This window comes from Pungitius pungitius, chromosome 5, assembly GCF_949316345.1.
Source record: "Pungitius pungitius chromosome 5, fPunPun2.1, whole genome shotgun sequence".
Classification (NCBI taxonomy): domain Eukaryota; kingdom Metazoa; phylum Chordata; class Actinopteri; order Perciformes; family Gasterosteidae; genus Pungitius; species Pungitius pungitius.
Window position 1 is genome coordinate 2,633,313 of NC_084904.1, and position 21,348 is coordinate 2,654,660.

At 41.9% G+C, this 21,348-nt stretch overlaps 3 protein-coding genes across 5 annotated transcripts in view; 2 read left to right on the forward strand and 1 right to left on the reverse strand.

Moving 5' to 3' along the window:
• Positions 1-8,848, reverse strand: part of oxct1a (3-oxoacid CoA transferase 1a) — a 34,401-nt gene extending 25,553 nt beyond the window's left edge. The window contains exons 1-7 of one of the 2 annotated variants that reach the window (XM_037481736.2): positions 8,613-8,848; positions 7,427-7,535; positions 6,774-6,864; positions 3,841-3,976; positions 3,462-3,611; positions 3,045-3,151; positions 2,238-2,298 (exon numbers count right to left, since the gene is read on the reverse strand). In XM_037481736.2, the coding sequence (XP_037337633.1) occupies positions 2,238-2,298; positions 3,045-3,151; positions 3,462-3,611; positions 3,841-3,976; positions 6,774-6,864; positions 7,427-7,535; positions 8,613-8,720 (762 nt within the window). In that variant the 5' untranslated portion in view covers positions 8,721-8,848. Of the gene's footprint in view, positions 1-2,237; positions 2,299-3,044; positions 3,152-3,461; positions 3,612-3,840; positions 3,977-6,773; positions 6,865-7,426; positions 7,539-8,612 lie in introns of both variants that reach the window. The other variant, XM_037481735.2, reaches the window with a different exon arrangement.
• Positions 8,849-9,580: 732 nt separating this feature from the next.
• Positions 9,581-12,477, forward strand: rimoc1 (rab7a interacting mon1-ccz1 complex subunit 1). The gene is made up of 6 exons (XM_037483188.2): positions 9,581-9,728; positions 10,452-10,561; positions 11,239-11,385; positions 11,580-11,711; positions 11,896-12,010; positions 12,148-12,477. The coding sequence occupies exons 1-6, from the start codon at positions 9,635-9,637 to the stop codon at positions 12,381-12,383; spliced, it is 834 nt and encodes a 277-aa protein (XP_037339085.1). The 5' UTR covers positions 9,581-9,634; the 3' UTR covers positions 12,384-12,477.
• Positions 12,478-13,053: 576 nt separating this feature from the next.
• Positions 13,054-17,781, forward strand: fbxo4 (F-box protein 4). 2 transcript variants are annotated; one of them, XM_037483187.2, is made up of 7 exons: positions 13,054-13,534; positions 13,967-14,241; positions 14,322-14,542; positions 15,545-15,620; positions 15,720-15,892; positions 15,968-16,194; positions 16,296-17,781. In XM_037483187.2, the coding sequence occupies exons 1-7, from the start codon at positions 13,379-13,381 to the stop codon at positions 16,386-16,388; spliced, it is 1,221 nt and encodes a 406-aa protein (XP_037339084.2). In that variant the 5' UTR covers positions 13,054-13,378; the 3' UTR covers positions 16,389-17,781. The 2 variants fall into 2 exon arrangements, with proteins under 2 accessions (XP_037339084.2, XP_062418239.1); XM_062562255.1 differs by lacking the exon at positions 14,322-14,542 and having other exon boundaries at positions 13,967-14,273.
• The last annotated feature ends 3,567 nt before the right edge of the window (positions 17,782-21,348 follow it).

Genomic DNA, 21,348 nt, shown 5'->3' on the forward strand with positions numbered 1-21,348 from the left:
CCATAAAAAGGAACCATAAAAATGGTAGATACAATGAGATAAATAACCTTAATAAGACGGAAAGAGAACGTTTTCAGGTGGCTGTAATAAGTTTAAGTACTTGGGACAACTATTGAATATCATATCAAATATACTTCTGACATATTATTATTATTACATATTATTCAATTTGACACTTAGTATTTGTATCTGCCATGATCGCATATTTATTTATTATTTCGTGCTAGGAATTTGAAGTGAATTTATTTCTAATGAGAAAGCGACTTGACTCTGATTTTGTTTTCAAAACGCAGATCAAATCAACCACATGATGTAATAGAGACCGTTTTTAAAATGTACCAAACGTCCAATTATTAATTAATTAATTAATTTGGATTTGAATTCTGTCTGTATTCATTTGTCACACAGAAGCAAAATTGAGTGAATGCCCGATTGTATAGAAGCATTTGGTTAGACAAGTATTTGAAAGCACTATTTGTTGAAATCAAAAATCTTCAAAAGACTTCCTCTACAAGCTGACAGTCCGTTTTTATTGCTGTGAAGGAACATAACATTGAGTTCAAATTGATTAACTACAGATGCAAATGCAGAGCTTTGCTCTCCCAAAATAAGACGATCTGTATGAGAGTCTGCAATGTCTTTTGGTTGAGTTTAATTAAGTGAAACATTACTTCTTTTCACAAATAGTCAATTTAATTCCTCCAGGCTGCACACCACTGTTAGTACTCGACTGAAATACTGTGTCCTTAGAAAATGGATTTAAGAGTTGGCAGCAGGTGCACGGTAAATAACTTTCCTCCTTGGTTGTGAACTGAGGTATGTCAGGGGGCTCCTGGAAGCTTGTGATAATGTGGGATTTAAATATCACTTCTTTTTTGTACATGTCATTTCTTGCTTTTTTAAGAAATGCCACAAAAACAATCTTAGAAAAGCACCTGCAAGTTGAGAAATCGCTTCATCCTCTCCAATCACTAAAATACAGTGTAGAAGCAGGTACCAATTATGCTTGCATGTCTCAAGGTGGCTTTGCCATGTGACCACCGTCTACATTCCAACTCCAGCACACTGACACATTGGTAGCGCTGCTGCTGTCGGAGTGACTAGTCAGATTATCCCTTCAGAACAACATTAGAAAATGGAGAACTGACTGGCCAGAAGTCATTGGCATCGTCACCACACACACACACGCGCGCACGCACGCACACACACGAAAACTTCTTCAATTCCTGTCCCCCGTACCACTTGTCTATGTCTAAAGATGTCTAAACGCCGATATAGTGAGGAAATGTCATTTTCCCATTTGGTCGCAGACATTTATGAATCAACAGAAGTATAAATCTCAAATCCAGCCACTGTGGAATAATTGAAAATGTGGTTCGTGGAACCCACTTAGATTTATGAGAGCCCCTTCGCTACCTATTTATTTTCAGAAAGCGCCTGTGTTTTATGGTTTTTCACACACACACAGTTTTTCTCCCTGCTGCTCTCTTAATCAAACGGTCTCTATATGGGAGGTGTGAAGTGTGTTGGAGACACACACACACACACACATACTGTACACACAGAGAGACGAGATGAGCGATCACATTTCTAGACAATTGAATGCTAGACAGGTGGATGACAAGAGAGAGCGGATGACACAGACATCCGAGAGAGAGCAGGACATTCTAACCTTTCAGTTATACAGATTGAGATTGATCTTTGAACTTCTAATCTTTTAATATTCTCACGTCCAAGACTTATCTTCAGATGAATATAAGCCACTTCCAATTCAAAGTGATTTTTTTATGCCAAGCATTTAACCCCTGTAAGATACCCGTCTCACATTTCTGCTTCGGACCTTTCTTGTCATTCGAGGTTGGTTAGATAGCATCTATTTGATGATGAATGTGTTGTTTTAGGGTAATTAGTTCAGATGCCGTTTTATTTACACCATTTCCATCAGGATTTGGAGACTTTCAGTTGAAAGACGATACCGCAGGTCAGCTGTGACCCCCCCGTGTGAGCGGTGCAGAGCGGCGGCTGTGAGCTAACCAGTTGGGGACGCTCGCATACGCCAACGTTGATAGAAGCACGCGGGGCGGTCTGGCTTCATCATCAAGGAAAGGACACACAGAGCGAGAGCAATTTTCCGCTGTGAGGGCCAGAATAACTAAATTCCTAGAAAATGGAAGTCTACATAATGCATGACAACCAATCAAAAGAAAGCTCGAGTCTGGGTTGTTAGATATTCCTACCTCAACTATTGTGGTTGTGGCTGCCTTGCACATGGGTTGATTGAAATTCCTTGCCGTTTTCCTGAAACATAAGAGCAAGAAATGAGTAATTTGAAAACAGATTTGATAACAATATTCCAACCAAAGGCACCGATGAGCAAGTTCATGCAAAATCCCCCGTAGCCTAAATATCTCGTTTCCCATATGGCATGTTAGTTTATTGGAAAAGACTGCTCTCTTGTGGAGAGATACTTTACTACATCTACTAATTATCATTCCCATCCGCCAGGCATGGGGCATTTACATTAGTGATAGTTTAGATTTTATTGATCTTCAATCCACTTATAACCGGGTATAACTAATGAGGATATCCATAAACCTAATGAGGGGTTTATTATTTGGATTATTATTAATCCATGTACATTGTTGAACTGGATCTCAATTGGTAATTATTAGTTATGATCTGAAACAGAAATCAGTGTGCTCAGAGAATAATTCAAGATATAGAAGCTGATACTGATGTGTGTTGAAATTAGATCTTACAAATGAAAAGCATGGAGCGAATACACACAGAGCATATACTGAGACTAAGACTCAGTCCATACAGTACATCCCTCAAGGATCCTATCAAGAAGGTATGGGTTAAAGAGCTAAGAACATCTTAATGAAACCCAAGCCCAGCCTTCCCCTAAACTGTTTCACTATCAACACATGACACCGGCATCATGTGCAGATTGTTGTGCAAACAACACGACTAAGACTAGTCGGAAGCGCTTTGGAGGCAAGAAGAGCAGATAAATACTGGTATTTTGCCACATCATCTTTTACCTGAAAATTATGTTTCCGGCCCTGTCAGCTTTCCACGCCTTGATCAGGGCGAAGTCTCCAGTGATGGCCTTTTCCATGATGTAGTGCCTGCCGTTGAACTCCCGCACCTGCACAGTGACAACACAATCCAAAGAGTGAGTGCCGCTGGATGCAGCCGAGGCTGAACACGCTGACCCGTTCTACCGCCTTTTCACCCTAGATTTGCGAGTCCATAACAAAGTGAGTCGTTATTGCGGATTTGTTTAATTCACACAAGAAAATCGAATCACATTGGAAACAACTGTGGCGATGCATCCGCCAGCTGTGAACAGTCCTTATGTCTGGATGTTTCCCTCGTTGTTTGAATACAGAACCAATGAGTGTTTTTGCCATGTATACATATATATTATATATCCACATAGTGGACAAAGCTCTCACCTCTCTCTTCTCACTGGCGATGCAAATGCTGCCGTCTTTGTTGTACTTAATAGGAGAGCCTCCCTCTTGGATCAGTGTGCCGTAGCCAGTGGCTGTGAAGAAGGCTGGAACCCCGGCACCCCCGGCCCGGATCCTCTCTGCGAGAGTTCCCTAAGGGGAAAAACGTGTCAGATTAAAAGACTACAGTTCTTACATGTCCCCTGCATGCCTTCTCCAGTGTATCAACGTCTACAGATTGAGGTCAGATCATTTGGAAGCTAAAAATGATACATGTAAATATGGAGGGATATTGGTTGGTTAATGTGCATTTTCATATAGTTTGTATCGTTTTTACTGAAGGGAAAGGTATGTGTAGAGCTTTCTATGTATTCTGACTAACCTGTGGAGTCAGTTCCACCTCCAACTCCCCGGTCAGATACTGTCGCTCAAACTCTGCATTCTCCCCGACGTATGAGGAGATCATCCTCTTGATCTGCTTGGTCTTCAGCAGCAGACCCAGGCCAAAGTTATCCACCCTAAAGAAAAACCAAGACTTCAATTAGAAATGATCGGGTAAATTGTTAACGGAGGTAATTTGCACGTCTTCCAGCCTTTACAAAGGCTACAACCCTTCACAACACAAGCCAACATTCACCCCTTAAAACACACACACACACGCACACGCACACACGCTCTTCGGGAACAATATGTACTCACGTATTTTAACCCAAGAATCAAGACCTCATACATAAAGGACGGACCCGCCACTCTTCTGATTGGTGGACGTCCGCTCTACTTTCTCACATCATATGGTAAATGTATTTAGTGAGGTTGTAGAAATTTGTTGCCATAGTATTTTATCTGCTGATCAGTTTCTTACAAATCCTAGCCGCATCCACTGTTGTTCTACACTACCCCCCACTGGATTGGTTTCATGTTTCCCTCCTCTTTCACTGGGAGGAATGTCCTGACATTGTACAGTATGTATGCTAGCTCTTATTACCAACGCGGTAATTCAAGGTTGTTGTGAATGGGCCAAACCAAGTGAAACGGCTCCTTCTATGCGATCTTAAAGATAAGAACAGAAAAGCCCAGCAGACCACTGAGAAACCAGACATTTGAGAGGGCCCCTTTGTTTATTGTCTTACTGTATCCTTACTGTTTTCATGATGCACGAGGCTGTGGGGCATTTCTGTCTCAAGTCTGCGTTACACAAGCTCCATGTGGTTCTGTAGGACGTCACACATACAGACCTGAAGAGACCATTTAACAGCAAGAAAAACTCATTCCCATAAATATCACTGTGGCTACAAAGACAGTCATTATGTTACATGTGTTGTTGGGATTCTGGTTGTGTGAGGCGACTGAGGTTAAGGCCTGTGGCTGGTCAGTCATTAACACATCGTCTTCATAAACCACATAAAGCGGTTTTAACAGGGTTCTGTCTTTTATGTCCATTTCTCACCCTGTTTTATTACAGGGGACATTACTTTGAGGACACAGCAAATGATTTTTAACAGCCAAACAAATAAAACTTTTTACTGCGTGTTAATGGGTACAGAGCCAATGCAAAAGCTCAGCTTTGCACAGAGTTTCTTTCAGGACTGGAGCCACTGCTTTGTACACAACTTTAACCTCAGATGAGAAGATATCTAGGTTGTGTATGTCCAGAATATCGAAAACAGATGACTGCGTGAAGCCCCCTGCTCCACACAGCGCTAGTGTTACAAAACATTCAAAGCAGTCTGTGTAAAACGTTCGGCAAAGTCTGACTAATGGTAGCAGTGAGTCAACATCGACGGGTGGACTCTCCTGTTGAGGACAGACAACAATGTAGAACCAAAAAGCAAGCTCTCCAAAATAAATGTTGTGTGATGGGACCAGCTACAAGCACTGCACACAATGTCTGCCTTTCGTACACAAGCTATGCTCATTAGACACCGAATACAAAAAGTTGCAGGGGGTGCAGTTCTCTCAATTATCTCTTGTATACAGCGGAATCCCCTCTCGACTTGTATTACAGTGCACAAAGAGCCCACTGTTTATGTCTTCATCAAGCAATAATTCAATCTTCCCACCGTGCCGAAACATCAAACACATTGCCATTGCTATTTATACGACACCCTTCTATTCGCAAAATGATGAAAGTACTGCTTTCCCCTTCGCAGCCCTCTTCCCGAAAGACACGCTTCGCTGTGTCCACATCAAAAGGTTTTATATGCAGCAAACGCAGGGCTGGTAACTCTAACAAAACAAGAAACAGCAGTCATCCGTTACACCGTCTATATTAAAATCCTCTCCCCTTGATGCAATACGAGCCGGACGCGAGACACTATTTGGGCGCACTCCACATACTCGAGTTCCCACTAATGACATGATCCACTGTGTTGGGATTGGCTCAGAATTGACACAATAAAAGCATACGCCACTCTTTCTAAGAAGTTGCACTACACAGTGCACAGGTAGCAGTGTTCAGTGCTCAGGGGGACGCCCAGGGCTCCAGTTAATATTTTGTGTAACTATTCAAAGAATCAATATGCAGAAAAATCAAAGTCCACGAGAAAAATCTAGTGAAGTGTAACTTCTGTGCACCACATTGTGAAGTCTGACAGTCTTCGGCTGAAACAGCTACTTTGAAGAGACATTTATTCACCAACTTTGAAGCCATTTAATCTTCTTACCTACAATAACTACAATAAACAACACTGTGTGTAACCAATTGGCACTCTAACCACTATTTTGCCATTTTATTTAGCACTGACTATTTTAATAGTTGAGTCTGTGTTTTAATACTGGTATTTTGTAGTGTAATTACAGTAGTGGATTCCTATCATTTGGGATTATACCTGGAGTTTTTCCCCACTGAAAAAGACACACACACACACACACACCAATGTCACCTGACACTGCAGGAGTCACTTTCCTTTGTGACTGCAAATCTGATAACTTATCAGAAACCAACATCTGGGCATCTCTCCAAGTAAACACGGCCTGTTTGATGATACAGCAACAAGGTCACTAATTCCTCTCGGATAAACCTTTAAAACTAGTCTGAGAGGAGATTAAGAGACACTTGTTTGCAGGTCCAATTAAGGTCCTTTGTAGGTCCTTTGCAGGGCTCATTTTTATTACACAACTAACGCACACCTTCCAATGAAAGAGAAATGACAGATGACGGGATACATTAACTTTCCAGATAAGATCAATGAATAAAACAAATTGGGATTTAGAAATGACAGTGGCGCTGGCATTACATGAATACTAAATCAATCACCGCATGGGAAAGCACGGTTCTGCAAGTCAGCGTTCACGCGCACACTCGCACACACTTACCCTGCATTGTTGCTGACGGCTGTGAGACCGTCAACGCCCGTCTTTAGTAAACTGTTGATGAGGTTCTCTGGGATTCCACATAATCCAAAGCCTGTGTTGGAGCACACACAAAATATAGAAATCTATAATAAATAAAAACAAGTAGAAGCAACCGAGGAATCACTGCAGTGTCTGAAAAGAGAGGACTATTGTCATTCAAGGTGGAATTTTCACCCCCTAGTACTTATCTAGTACAGATAAAAGTAACACACTGAAACCTTATAACATTAATTAATAACATGGTCAACCTTGAACAAAGTCTTAGATAATTCAATTTGCGTCTAAGTATCAGGTGTTTCTCATACTGAGGGAGGCAGGTTTCTGTAGGACTGTGTTTTCCCCCCCCACAGATAGAGAGGTGTGACACAATGGAAAATGTTTAACAATGTCACTCCGAAGTTGACTATAAATAAGAGCTGTGGAATTTGTTGTGTGTGGATGGTAGTCAACCACCATGCCAGACAGAGTCCAAGCTCACTTTGCTGTCATGTGGTCATTGAACATCTTTCTGTACTTTTTATCAGTTAACAAAACTTGCATGCAGCTGAAAACTAAGTACAGGTAACCATCCCATAATCTTAAGAATGCGTTTGTGAAAGTGGTGCAAATCTTACCTCCCACGAGAATGGTAGCTCCACTGGGGATATCTTTGACTGCTTCTGTGGGATCCGAGTAGAAGAGGGCGCTTCTTTGGCTCGAGGTAGAAAAGTGGCAGCCGCTGGTCTGCTGAAAGCAGTTCAAGAGGTGCAGAAGATGAAACGCTTAGATTTATTTTTTCAAAAGAGCTCCAGGAACAAGCTATACGGGATTCTGTACAAGAACAAGTTCAACTCAAACAACTGGCCGATGCCCGAGGGCAGCTGTGTCGGTACAGTTTGAATGGCTCATTGAGTTGATTCAGTTGAGAAGGGGAAAGATCAGCAAAACCAATATCATTACAAAAGGAGCAAAGCCTCACAGCAAAGAGTAAAAAAAAAAAAAACAGTTATCGAAGTTTAATTGTTCAAATAACATTACATTTTGTTGAGTTTTGCCACATCTATTGCACAGACGGGGGTTTGATGGATTAAAGCTATGACCCCTATTGTGGTGGACCTCAATAGGCAATACGTTTTTTGCAATTTTCTTTATAAATCAGTATAACCGAAATTGATATTGCATATTTGTAATTTCAGTAACCCAGATTCCTTTGAACCTGTTACCTCGAGCCGTTTTTAAATCCAGACATGACATTGCAAGTCAAGAAATACTTTGATAAATATATTCTTCAAAGTATTTCTTGACTGTATTGTGCAACATGGGCATTGACATTACAGACGCACGATGGAAACTACTAGAAGTTTAAATACAGACTGGAAGGAGTCTATTTTAAAACGCACCTGTGTTAATTTCACCTTCCGCACAACTTCGCCATGGACGTGTTGACTTTACAGTTTGTAAAACTGTGAGTTTAACCAACGTGTGCATCAAATAAAAGTCGTTGTCTACATGCAAATTCACGTTGTGAATATCTGAAAGTCAGAAACAGTTTGTCATAAGGTGTCGAACTTTTGACGTTAATATGGAGAATCCCTGCTAGGTTAAATTGTCGCAGTTAAAGGTCAGGTAACGGTCAGAAAGTCACTAAAATAATATGTGAACTCTGCTAAATGACTCGTTTCAAACATACATTCATGACTCAGTATTCCGAAATGTTGAAAAAAGCGGCAACATGAGAGTCACAATATAATTAGCATTTATTAGGTCACAGCCATGTCGCTTTAACCGTGTTAAGTCTAGAAACAATGTAGCCGCACCAACCTTGCTCCACTGGAGATTAGCGACATTTAATTGGGTTGTGCACGGACCCAGAAGGACTTTTCTGAAGAATAAATTCTCCGCTCCGCGCAAAGCTGTGAGCGCCGCCATGTTTCGGAGACGGCCGAGGAGGTGCACAGTTACAGCTCGAGGAGACAGATGCTGTGGGCTGCACAGAGGTCGCAGCGTGGCTACTAGCAATGTAGCTAACACCGCGCGCGCGCGCACGCGCACACACACAAACAAAAAGCCTGGATGGGCTGGACTAACAGGGGGATGTGGAGAGGCTCGGCAGGCGCGTTGACATTTAACTATTTCACCGCCACCGTGAAGTGCTCGGCAAGCTGCCAACTGTTTCAACTAATACAGAGATGTTAATGGTATTTGAAAGCTCAAAGCCGGATGAGGCCCGATCCTAATCTCCACCTCCGCGGACTGTAAAGCGCACTCCCGCTAGCTGCGTGCGGGTTTAGGGCTGTTGTCACACACCGCCGAGTGTTTGAGGCCCTCTGGTGGACATTTAAAAAAAGGTAAACGGCACATGTGTGTTCAGACTGTCATATAAAAATGTATATCCTTAATGTTTAAAGCATTAATAGGCATACATTATTCATAAAGTATTAAAATCAAAGCATTTTGACTAAAAATATTATTTGAAAGCAGCTCTCATATTATGATAAAAAGCATGAAAGAAGAGTAATAAAAAGTATTCAATAAATACACTTAAGTGTAAATCATTCTTTTTGACGTCATGGTGAGGTGATATGTTGCAGCCAAGTGCTGTCCCGTCGTTATTTAGTTACACCATTTCAAGCCCTCACAGACTGTCACACTCAACCATTTACCGGGTGACGACAGTTAAACCCCTGAGGGTCGATGGTTTAGGGGAGATTTGGGGATTGATCCTAAATATCGTAGTGAGGAGATAACTAGCCTGGGCACGCGCACTCAAACATACTGACGTCAAAGCGTGACACCATGAGCACGTGAGTAATCCCAGGCTCACGTGACGTACACTTTTAGTCATGGCCGACGACTACAGGCGACAGGGTTTCGAGTTGGAGAGAAGGATATTTGAGTTAGACATCAAGTGTTCCAGTCTCAGAACTGAAAAGCAAGGTATCGACGAGACGTTGTTGTTCGTTTGTCCCGTGGCCATTCGTGGCACCTCGTAAGCGCGCCTGAGCTTATTGTTCAGTTTATTAGCCAACTAGCAGGCTAGCTAACGTTATCAACCGTAGCTTGCAACTATAACAACAACAACAGCTGTTGTCTGATGCAACGCTGCTTATCGGCAAATACCACGTTCCGTCCAGTTAACGACGGGGCAGTGAACGGTTAACTCGGTGGCCGTTAGCAGCTCGCCGATGTTGGTTTTTGAATATGTGTCAACGGCTAGCGTAAATCTGCTAACGTTAGCTAAAATGCATTATTGTTGACAAACGGTTTACGTTAGCTGACTGGGAATTAAGATGCACCGCACTAGTCAAGCGAAAGGGGCGAGAGTTAACAGTAGCAGTGAAGTTGCCATCATTTTGTGTGAATTTAGCCTGTTACATTAGTCATTACACGTAAACATTGTCAAACGCATCAACATGTCAGTTCACATTTCATGCAATAATTGTAACGTGGCAAAACATTTATCTTGTTCTGGTCCGGTTGTTCTTCAACATTTAACAATTTATCTTCGTAAAATTCCGTGAAAACTGTTCTGTATAAACGTGTAATTATATAACGTTAGTGCCATTCATCCATGCCAGTACTGAGAAATATTTGACATTGGAGAAAATTCTGAGAGGACTTGTAACGTTAATTGGTAACATGTTAATATTTTTCCCACAGATGATGACTATTTACAGAATGCTTCTGCCATACTAGATAAGTTGAAAAGCTATTACAGGCAAGGAGGGGAGAGTAGCAACCTTTCCAAGGTGCTTCAGGATTACACACAGGTAATTCATTACATTACACTTCATTACTGTCCTGATTGAAATCTGACTCTATTTTTAATTATTAGTTTTATATTTTATTACGTTTAACATCAAATTCGGTCCTTACTTTTTATTTTATTTTTTCATAAATAAATAAGCATTGAACCATTATTGACAGATGTTATTTTTTGGCTTGTTTTACCCCCATTAAACATTGAGCCCCTCCAAAGTTCCAAAGCATATGCTATACATCCAAGTAGGGGTGCCATTTAATATCATAATTATATCATGGTAGTTACTCAACTTTGTACCACAAGATGCTTAAATTGACTGTGTGCCGGAGTCAGAGTTTTGTTGTAGATTTAAGGTTGTCTTGTGATCTAAATCCTGACAGTAATAGACAGTAAGGTCTTTGATATCAAGGTGAGAATAATCAAGAAACTGGTTTCCTCTCAATACACTCTCAGACCCTTGGCTCTCGAGTCTGCTTTGGAGAAGATGCTACAGTTGTGGCTAACACTTCCTGGAGCTTCATTGCTGATTTGATCTACTTTATTAATAAAGAACTCAATATAGTGATTTAGTTTGCTTCAGGTGACTTCAGTTGTTTTTTGTTATTGCGAAAGTTGTTTCATAGATTTTCTTGAACATTGTTTTCAATGTGCAGTGTAAGTAGGCGTTTGCTTGTTATCATGTAGGTGATCCTGGACATCACATTTTATGAAGAGAATAAACTGGTGGACCAGGAGTTCCCTGAGGACTGCTCACCTTTTAAAATCCAGCAGCTGCTGCAAGACCTGACCGAGCCAGAAGTTTTGGCAGGGAGACTAGCACCAACACAAGAGGTGTGTATATGTGTCTCTCATAATGATCTTGTTTTCATGTTCTGTAAATCTTTTTTTATTTATTATTCCCACTTCCCAGTAATAGCAGTTCAATTATAATGTTGTCTTTAATTCATAGATTTACATATAGTAGTAGTATTAGAACACATTTGCTTCAATGTTATTGTCTAACAGGGCTGTGTTTTTTAATATAGGTGCAGTCTATGTTGGGTCTTGAGCTGTTAGAATGCCTCTATTGGAGACGTGGAGCTCTGCTGTACATGTACTGCCACACCCTTCATCAACGAAAACAGTGGATTAAGAAAAACAAGGACACATTCCTTAAGGTGCCACACAATGAAGTAGATTTTGTGAATTGTGTTTCATTAATAGAGACGCGGTCTGATTCTGCTAAGATACATTTACTTTGTTTTGGTGAAATCTGAAGTGTAGCCTTCATTGTTGTTGTTTTTTTGTTATGTGCGACATTGGTCCTAATCCTGATAAGACTCCGGTGGTATTTCAATGTAGTGTATTCAGGAAGGGGTGCGCTACCTAATGCGGATGCTGCAGGTGAGAAACTCTGTGAAGCTCAACGATGGGGTGGTGCTCCATGACACTGCTACAGCAAGCTTCCTTTCTGAAGGTAAATATGTCATCGGTTATCTATGAATTACTCAAACGTTTGTTCCGTTTCTGTCTAGTCTGAGACAATTGAATCAGAGAAAATTCTCCATGTGGACCGTTTGATCATACTCACTACTTACTTGTGATTTTGGTCAGGCATCTTCTCAGACACACACCTGTTGACGATGATGTACATTGGGGAAATGTGTTTCTGGGCGGTCAAGTACGAGGACTGCAGTGCTGACACAATGGATCGCAAAGAAGATCGCCTTCAGTTTCGGGACATTGGCACACAGATCCTCAACAAATACGTGCTTGCCTGTGAGGGCCCCCTGCAGGGCCAGGGCTGGAATACAGAAAATGCCAAGGAAATCCTTAGTATTTTACAGTGAGCCCAGCTGCCTCTGTATTGAAGTTGCCCTCAGGCACCGATCTAAGTTCAGTATTCAAATGTGTGTCAACCCCAAATAAAAATGCAATTCATCAGATGGGGTGTAATCTTGTGGAAGGTGAAGTGGAGGTATGGAGAGAAAGTGTATGTGAAGAAAAGAGTCTTTGGATCAGTGTCTACAGGCAACCAGAGCCAAACGGTCCAGGCCAAAGCCGGTGACCAAGAGGCTAGAGAGGATAAGATTGGTGGTGTAAAACTGACAGGGGGGATACACCCAAGGTTGTTAAATAACATTTAGCCCTGTCCTGCTGAAAAAGCAGTTGTCATCTTGATTCCAGACTGTTGACTGGGGCACTTATTTTGCTCTGAGAATGTGTTATAATAACATTAATATAAATATTAAAAGGTTATTAATGAAATTGACCTTTCTTTTTTTTAAGTTTTAAGATAATCCAGCTGGAAATGAAACATTGCACAGTAACATTTTATTTATTGTTTTTTTTTTGCCATTTTGTTAAGCTTTTTAATATATTATAACTACATATACTTTCTATGTGTATGTGTGTATACAAATATACACTAAAGGCAGAAGAAACGTGTCCACTAAAACAATTGAGAATGATGTGTTCCTGACTATTTGAAGTATGTTCACATTTGTTCATACCAGCTTTGTAATGCGCCACTTGTATTCCCATCTATTGCGAAACTACATTTCTTTCTGCCACGTCAGTAATCTTGAAAGTGCAACTATTAATAGAGACTTTGTGTTGTTTGGACGAAAATCATTTTCTGTTTTTTATGTCCTCGTTGACAATAAACACGCGCGTTGTTTTAAGAAAAACAAGATATAGCTGCACATTATTGAACAGACATTACCCACAATGCCTCACTACAGCCAGCAACAAGGAAGTACACCGGACGGATATGTCGTCATCGCCTTGATACCACGGTGTTTTTTCAGTATCTGCGGGCATATTATCACTCACTTCTGAGACCATGGCAGGACCGACCCAGCAGCTCAACGAGTCCGTTGTGATACGAAGCTTCAGACGGTTCAGAGACCGATATTTTACAAACTCTGGTCCGGTTGTCAAAGATGACTTGACGGACGCGGCCGCAGAGCCGCAACCGGGGCTCCTGGATAGTTTACCGGTGAGTGAAAGTCACTTAAAAGCTTTTGGTTCCAGCTCTCCAAAGCGATATGGACTATTCTGTTCATCTCATGAATCGAGTTAGCGTAGCTATGTGAAGTTTAATAAATCGATTTATACTTATTCAACTGTTTTTCATACTAAAAGCCAGGAAACTTTCCGTCTTTCTGTGTGTGTTCTCCGTGTATCGAGAACCGCACCGATACACTTCTCCCTTAGTGGAAATATATCAATGCAGTCCATTAAGTGATTTTTTTTTATACGTTTGGTACGATTTTGACAGTGGCTCCTGATTATGTAACTTTGGCTGTTCGCCTAAGGAATGCTGTGTGACGTCATGACTGAATATACCTTCACTGCCCTGAACGCAATTTGAAGCTTTTTTTAGTTGTAACGTAATAATCACATTAGGTCATGTCGTCCCTGTTTTAAGGTGGACATACAGTTCTTGATCATGACCTTTCTGTATCCGGCGGATATCTGCAGCCTGGGAGCCGCCAGTCGTTACTGGAGGGCCGTGGTTAGAGATCCATTACTTTGGAGATACTTCCTGCTCAGGGACATGCTGAATTGGCCCTCCATTGATCATGTGAGCATGCCCCAACTGGAGTTGTTGGACGCGCCACTGATCAACGAAGATGAGAGTCTGGACGACAGAGAAGAATGGGACGACAAAGGGATGGAATCAAAAGTTGACTACATGTCAGAGTGGGTGTCTTTTTCTGTCGGCCTGCGTCAAGGTCAGTGTGTTCGGATCGAGAGTTGATCCGCCGTTTCCGTGTCTACAGATACCTGAAAGGATGCCCATCCAGCAGACAACAGTGGCTTCCCTCGCGGCCGGCGTACAAGGTCGTGACCTCATTTCTTCAGTCTCTGGTGCCCTCATCTGAGCCACGTTATGCCATGTTTGGCCCCGGCATGGAGCAGCTGGATGTCTCTTTAGTCACAAGGCTCATGGATGCTCCAGATATGCTTCCTATGTTGGCCACTTCTCACAGACAGATCAATGGTGAGATGATGTGCGCTGAAGGATCTTGTTGGACAGATTAACTGAGTTTATTCACTCCTCAGACAACCTGTTTGGCTTTAAAGCCAAACATCGCACTGACTCGTGTGTGTGTGTATATATAAGAAAATTGGTTAGCAATGGTGTCCAACAAGGAGGGATTTTGTCCCCAGTTCTTTTTAATCTACACATTGATGGTTTGTCCAAGCAGTTAAAAGCCTGTAATGCTGGGTGCATAATTGGAAATATCTTAATTAATCATATCATGTATACAGATGATCTTGTGATTATTAGTCCATGCAGCTCCTTACTACATGACATCAAATACAATGCCAGTAAGAGTGCTATTTTGTTCTGTAGAACTAAAGAGGAAAAATTCTAAAATTCCCTTCAAATTGTCTGATAATTACCTCAGTGTCATGAGGTGAAATATCTTGGATGTCTTATAACAGAACAGATGACCAATGATGAAGATATCTATAGGCAATGTCGTAGGGTCCACAAGGGAAACTTCTCTCACACGAGTTTAGTATGTATACAGATGGTATGAAGATGTGTCTTAGAGCATATTGTACACCACTATACACTTGTGGTCTAAAGTAAAAAAAACAAGGAGCTTATAATGATGCCGTGAAAATATTACTTAAAGGGACAGAGGTGGTGTAGTGGCAGCGAAATGCTTGTGGCTGCAGGAGTTAATACTTTTTTCAACCCTTTTGTATTATGTATACATTTATCTGCCTGCTGAATATCTCTGAAAAGGAAATCATTTGGGATTTATCAAACATTGCTACAGCTGTCTATTTATTCTATTTAATGTTGTATACTATCAGGACCTTCAGTCTGATATAAAAGCTTGATTGATTCATTGTAATCACAATCAGTTCACTTTATTGTTGTAGTGTGATTTGCCTTCCACTAGGTGGCAATATTGGACAATAATTCTTTTCAGATCGACGCTCCAAGAATCTAACTTGTTTTTAACTCATTGTTTTTATACTCTAGGTATTGGCTCGGGGATCAGTTACATGTTGAGGAACCAACATAAATTCAATATCCTGACTCTGTACTCAAACATGATGTAAGCACTTTGTATTCAAAATAACACGTCATCCGTTATTTATGCATATTATTGTGAATATGGCCACAATCGTCAAACTGTGTGTGCTTGTGTGTTCAGGGCAGAGAGGGAGAAAGCCAAAGTGCAGGAGCACAGCATCAGTAATAAACTTTTTACCTTTGAAGGAACCGATGACTCAGGCTCTCCAATCTACAGGCCTGCTCCTCAAGTGCAGCAGGTGTGCAGGGTGGTGGACGGTTTCATCTATGTGGCCAATGCAGAGCCTGGCAGAGGTGAGATTACATTTCATTGCTATTCGCAGCTTCTGCTCATCTGCTACCACCATAAATTGCCCCTGTCATCATTAGGGGATGGCGAGTCCGAGGCGGCTCACATTCGGGCTGTGCTGAGCTCTGCTGAGGATTCAGCTACGAAGCCTTTGCTGGTGCTCTCTTGTGTCTCCAGAGAAGAATCGGAGGAAGTCAGAATAACCCGTCTGCAAATTGCTAGCAGCAGAAACATGGGTAGACGTCGGACTCCCTGTGTCGACATGGCAAAGAGACTCGGACTTCCCCAGCTGGCCAACCCCTGGATGGTAAATATCTAGTCAACTGTGAACGGCTTCAATTGCATTTACATCCACCCAGGGTCAGCTTACAGTTATCATCTGAACATGTTGTGTTCCTCTGTCTTCAGGTGCAGGATACAGCAGCAGAATCCCTGTCAGGTCTCATTGACGGTGTCTCCTGGCTGTTGAGATGTTCCAGAGTCAAACTCTATGGTAGCTAGTTATCTAACTTTTTCTGGCCGCCAGATGAATGGAAGCCACAAGTTGTATTGCAGTGTCATTGTGACACCCAGACATGCTACGCTCCACTGAGAGGAACTCGAGAGAGCTTCATGAAGGAGTGATTGCAGGACATCAGGACTTCCGACAATAATACTTGCAACAGCACAACAAATATGACATATTACATACAACACATATTCAGGTCAGTTCGGTTCTTTAAATTACATAAAAATAATGTTGTTGTAGAACGAGGAGATTGCTGCTTGCTCGATGAAAGATGCAGGAAAACCCAACAAGGAAAACAGCCTCTGGTGCAAAATTAGAAAAAAATGCAAATATTAAAATGTAAATTCCCCCTTTGACTCAATTTATTACCACATTATTTGTCATGGCAGAGCTTTCGGACTCGATGTGCTACTGACTAATCGGGTTACCTGCAGTTGAGTTCAACATGTTTTTGCACAGAAAATAATTCACGCTTAAAACTCATTTAGTTTTTGAGCTAAACAATAATGTATTCTCTTTAATGAATTCACTTTATTTTAAATACTTGATGTGCAATAGTAAATTCTAATCTGTAAAAATTGAAATGTATATAATGCATTTGTTGCATAAAAATGGTTTCACGATTGCAGATTTCTCTACACATGGTTTTAAATGTCCCGAGCAGTAGAAGGACAGTCCCCCTGCTTCCCTTTCCCCCTGATGTGAACACGTTGAGTCCACATCTGGACGTCAGGCAGCATGTGAGGCGTTTCTGCCGCGGCCACCAGGGGGCGTGACCAGTAGCTGGTGGCCAAAGGCTCTGCCTTTTCCAACCGCCTCGACTGTTTGGCCAGCGCCGACCATAGGAATATGAAATGGGAGGAATATTTGTTCAACGTGGGTATGAAATAAACGCAGAAGAACTGAGCCAGTTTGTATGGTCCCATAGATAATCCAGGTGCGCAGTTGGACCTCTGACTTATTGTGTTTGTCCCATTTAAAACGACCAACCCGTTCCTATTCGGCGTCTCTGGCGGCGGCGCCTGCAAGCCTTAATGGCAGTATGTCAGGCGTGACAGGATAATGTGCCTTGCTGGTGCTCTTCTGTTCTAGTCCCCTAGGTAACCACAAGTCTCTATTTAAAAGTATGCCTCGCACCCCTGGCATCAAAAGGCTCTTTTGTCTCAGCAATCATTTTCATAGACGTACAGATTTAGAATAGTGCCATAATTGGTGCGATTAAGGTGCATTAAGCTGAGCTGAACAATTCCTAATGAAATTTAAAGAGAAATGATGGTATGTGAGCCACTCTCTCTCTCTCTCTCTCAGGTTTTAGCACCACTGTTATGTACCTACATTGTATGTTTGTGCCTTGTGTGTATTAAAACTCATGCTTACACAAACTGACCAACGATGCTTTGCCATATGTCTTTGATCCATATGATGCCATTGAGCTGTCAGTGTGGATGAATATGTACAGTTACAGTCTAAATGATAATAATAATAATAATGAAGATGAGCTACTTTGGGTGCAAGGTCTCTTGTTTTAGAAGGAAGGCCACTTCCAAAAACAAAAATGGGCCTTTGGGAAACGATAGCACGAGGAAGACACTCGTATACTGACCCAAGACGGGTGACAAAAGTCTTGAGGCAATAGAAAAGAAGAATCTGCTATTTCCTGTCATTTCTCCACCGTTTGCCCTGCTCATTTGAGCTTGTGTTTTATTGCGCTCTGCAATATTTATAGTATCTCCTTATGAGCCACAATGGCTTCATTCACCACTACGTTTAAGCATTTGTAGATTGAGTCAAATATTGACTGATTATGCTTTCTGTTGAGTACATTGAATGAAAAACACTTTCTGTGCACCTATAAATAACAGCTTGGGTGAACCACTTTTAGAAGCACCTGCACAACACAGTCTGTCATTTTGCAATTACTGTTACTGTTGCCATGCTTTTGATATTACGTCGCTGTTGGGTCTATGAGTACTTTCTGAAGCTGTGGTGTGGTTTGTGGTGGTGGAGAGTTATGTATTCATCAAGCATCAATCATTCTTTGTTGATGCAAAGATTCTGTAGATGTCGATTTAACTTATGTAATTAAACTGCTTTGAATCCAATGGCGGTCTGCAGCTGTGTCAATAATTGTCCGAACCTCAAAACTTAACTAAACCCCCCCCCCCCCCCCCCCTGCCAGGGTGAAACACATCAATCACAGTCTCTAGCTCTACCTCGCTGCTTCCTCAAACATCACCCTCTCCATCAGCCACCGTGCCTCTTCTTCACGTTTGTGTCATTCCACCCTTTTCACTTCTCCTCCTTTCATTAGAGTTAAGTCCCTGATTTGTATTCAGCAACAACGGCCAAGATTGAAGTAGGCATTGAAAAAAAAAAATACCAGCATTTGCATGATGCATTCACTGATTAGGCTAAGCGCCCCTCTTAATTGTGTTGTTTTGCACATGGTGGGGCTCTCATGCTGACACTCTGTGGATCTTACTCTTCCCATGCAATCTTGCCAATTCGCTTCAATTTCCTCCCCACTTGCCTGCGTCCATGGCACCTACCTCCTGCTGCCGTACACATGCAGTACACGGCTGGTCAGCGACTCGCACTACTGGAACAGGGTTTCAAGGTGTTAAATGCCCACTGTGTGTGTGTGTGTGTGTGTGTGTGTGTGTGTGTGTATCTCCCCCCTGAAGCCATCTCATCTCTTTTACACTAATCCAATAGGTAGCAGGGTGGTGACATATAGTTCTGTGTGGCCACACTTGATATGAGCCTGCACTAAATGCATTACGGGTAAAGGGGATGACACACACAGGGCACTCTTTCAATGTGTAAAAGCCCAACAGGGGAAGAGGTGCCTGTATTGCTATTGAAAAGCTATCTCAACCAAAAAATATATATATTAGGGGAATATGATAGTGACTGAAGCAACGGTGCGCAGTTAGGCGGCTCAGTGTTGGAAAGTGCGGTGAAATACATGTTTTTGATACAAATCACGACAACAATGAAAGAATGATGCTTTAACACATACATATGGCACAGTATTACATTGAACTTGAGTCCAGTAGAGTAGGGTTTTTTTTTGGTTTGTTTGTTTTTTCGCTCATCCTGTTTACACCTTTCCCCTTCTGTAGATTTCCACAGGCACATTAAATCCATGCTGAAATAGTCCTTGATGAATACACTCTTTACTTCAGTTTCACTAATGTGTCCTCAAAGGTACAGAGCCTATGGCTGTCTTAGGAAATGATTTAGCCTTTTTAAGAATCGCTCATTCAAGATCTACATATTCAGTCGGGATCTGGGAAGCAAAAACAAGATGTGGAAGTTGGAAAGTGTTTACGGAAAAGTAATGCATGGTTGTTCACGGTCTTTTCATATTTCTAAAATATTTAAGATCACCCTTATCAGGCTTGTCAAGGTTGAGTGACCAGCGGCCGTGCAGTGCAGTCACCGTGGCATCAGTCTGTGGGCCAGATGCATTGTTCTGTTGTCACATTCGATACAGCGGCCGTCCACATGATCACTCAGGGCAGACAATCGCAGGAATGACTACTCAATAACAAAGGAACCAATTCAATGGACGCCCCCGCCCAAGCTCCAATCAGGGCTCTCCGTCCCTTTGCTGACCAACACGTGGGCATGTTCAGGGTTCACTTAATACAAACACATTGCTTGCAGTGTGTTTTCCCTCTTTAGTCATTAATGTCACTGTCTAGTCAAGGGTCAGCTAATTACAGGAACCTCATTAAATGCATTTTAGTCATAGCTCTTTTCCATTTGCAACTGCACTCTTTCTAATTGACAGTATTTGTGCTGCATGGTGCTTTAGTTGCCTCGCGGACAGTGTTTTAATGTGCACTGCAGCCGTAGGATTTAGGAAAGCTAAGCCATAACTCGAAGGCCCTTTAGATTCAAAGGAGACGAGGATGAGACTATAAAAATAAAAGCAGACATCCCAATTTCATTTCTCTCCCGCTTGCATCACAAATGATTTCAACAACAGCGTGGAGAGGAACATAAATACGCTGCCAGTGTGTTTCACATCGGGTCTTCTTTTTCCCACTGACAATGTGGAATGACGTAGATTTGAGTTCATCACCTTTTCTTAGTGCTGACATATACGCTCCAATTGTAGTGTTTGTTTGTTCAGAGGACAGTGGTGGCGTCACGAGGACGCTGGTGATGTTCGCCTTGGGAAGATGATTTAGAATGTAAAACCATTCAAGTTCCATCTACTGGTCATTCATCCTACGGCTGAACTATGGTCACGGAGGATGGGTCGTGACTGAGAGAGCTCGGTCCTGGGTACAGGACATGGGTTTCCTCAGGTTCCCCCCCCCCCCCCCCCCCCCCGGAGACCCAGGACTAGGTGGAGAGATTATATCTCCACACTGGCCTGGGAACGCCTTGGGATCCCCCAGTCAGAGCTGGTAGATGAGGCCTGCCAAAGAGAGGTAAAACAATGTTGTATTTTATTCCATGTGCCACATTTGTTTTACAACCCTCAACCAGCTGACGTGCGATCACACACATCTTCTGTTTTATTATGACAATTAATTACAGTCAGACTGAATGATGATTACGCTCTCTCTGCAGGTTTTCTTTACAGACATAGCAATTTCCTGTTCCATCTGCAGTCTGTAAATGGGGGTGATGTGGTGCATCGTCGATGCCCAATTATACGCACGCCGTATCCGCTGGTTATTTACGTGCAACGTGCACCAGACTGTTAAATAAAATAAAACAAAAAAAGTCTATGTTTTCCGACGAAACTATCAAACTAAAAATTCATTTAATTCAAATTGAAATAGCTGATGTTATGTTTCTTGGTTCTCTCCAATAATGAGCACTATATAATAATTTATATTTCTATACAAAAGTAACGAGCGGGGCCGCTGCTCCTCACTGGAGAGTTTTATTTTGGAGGTCTTTCTCCCCGGCTGTCCCCGCTCATAATGG

What these genes read in the sequence shown, in the direction of transcription:
- rimoc1 (XM_037483188.2), top strand. Translation starts at nt 9,635, where the DNA reads ATGGCCGACGACTACAGGCGACAGGGTTTCGAGTTGGAGAGAAGGATA. An exon ending in TGCTTCAGGATTACACACAG is followed by an intron (nt 10,562 to 11,238) that starts GTAATTCATTAC and finishes GTTATCATGTAG; the next exon opens with GTGATCCTGGACATCACATT. An exon ending in AGCAAGCTTCCTTTCTGAAG is followed by an intron (nt 12,011 to 12,147) that starts GTAAATATGTCA and finishes GATTTTGGTCAG; the next exon opens with GCATCTTCTCAGACACACAC.
- fbxo4 (XM_037483187.2), top strand. Translation starts at nt 13,379, where the DNA reads ATGGCAGGACCGACCCAGCAGCTCAACGAGTCCGTTGTGATACGAAGC. An exon ending in GGCTCCTGGATAGTTTACCG is followed by an intron (nt 13,535 to 13,966) that starts GTGAGTGAAAGT and finishes CCCTGTTTTAAG; the next exon opens with GTGGACATACAGTTCTTGAT. An exon ending in AAAGTTGACTACATGTCAGA is followed by an intron (nt 14,242 to 14,321) that starts GTGGGTGTCTTT and finishes CCGTGTCTACAG; the next exon opens with ATACCTGAAAGGATGCCCAT.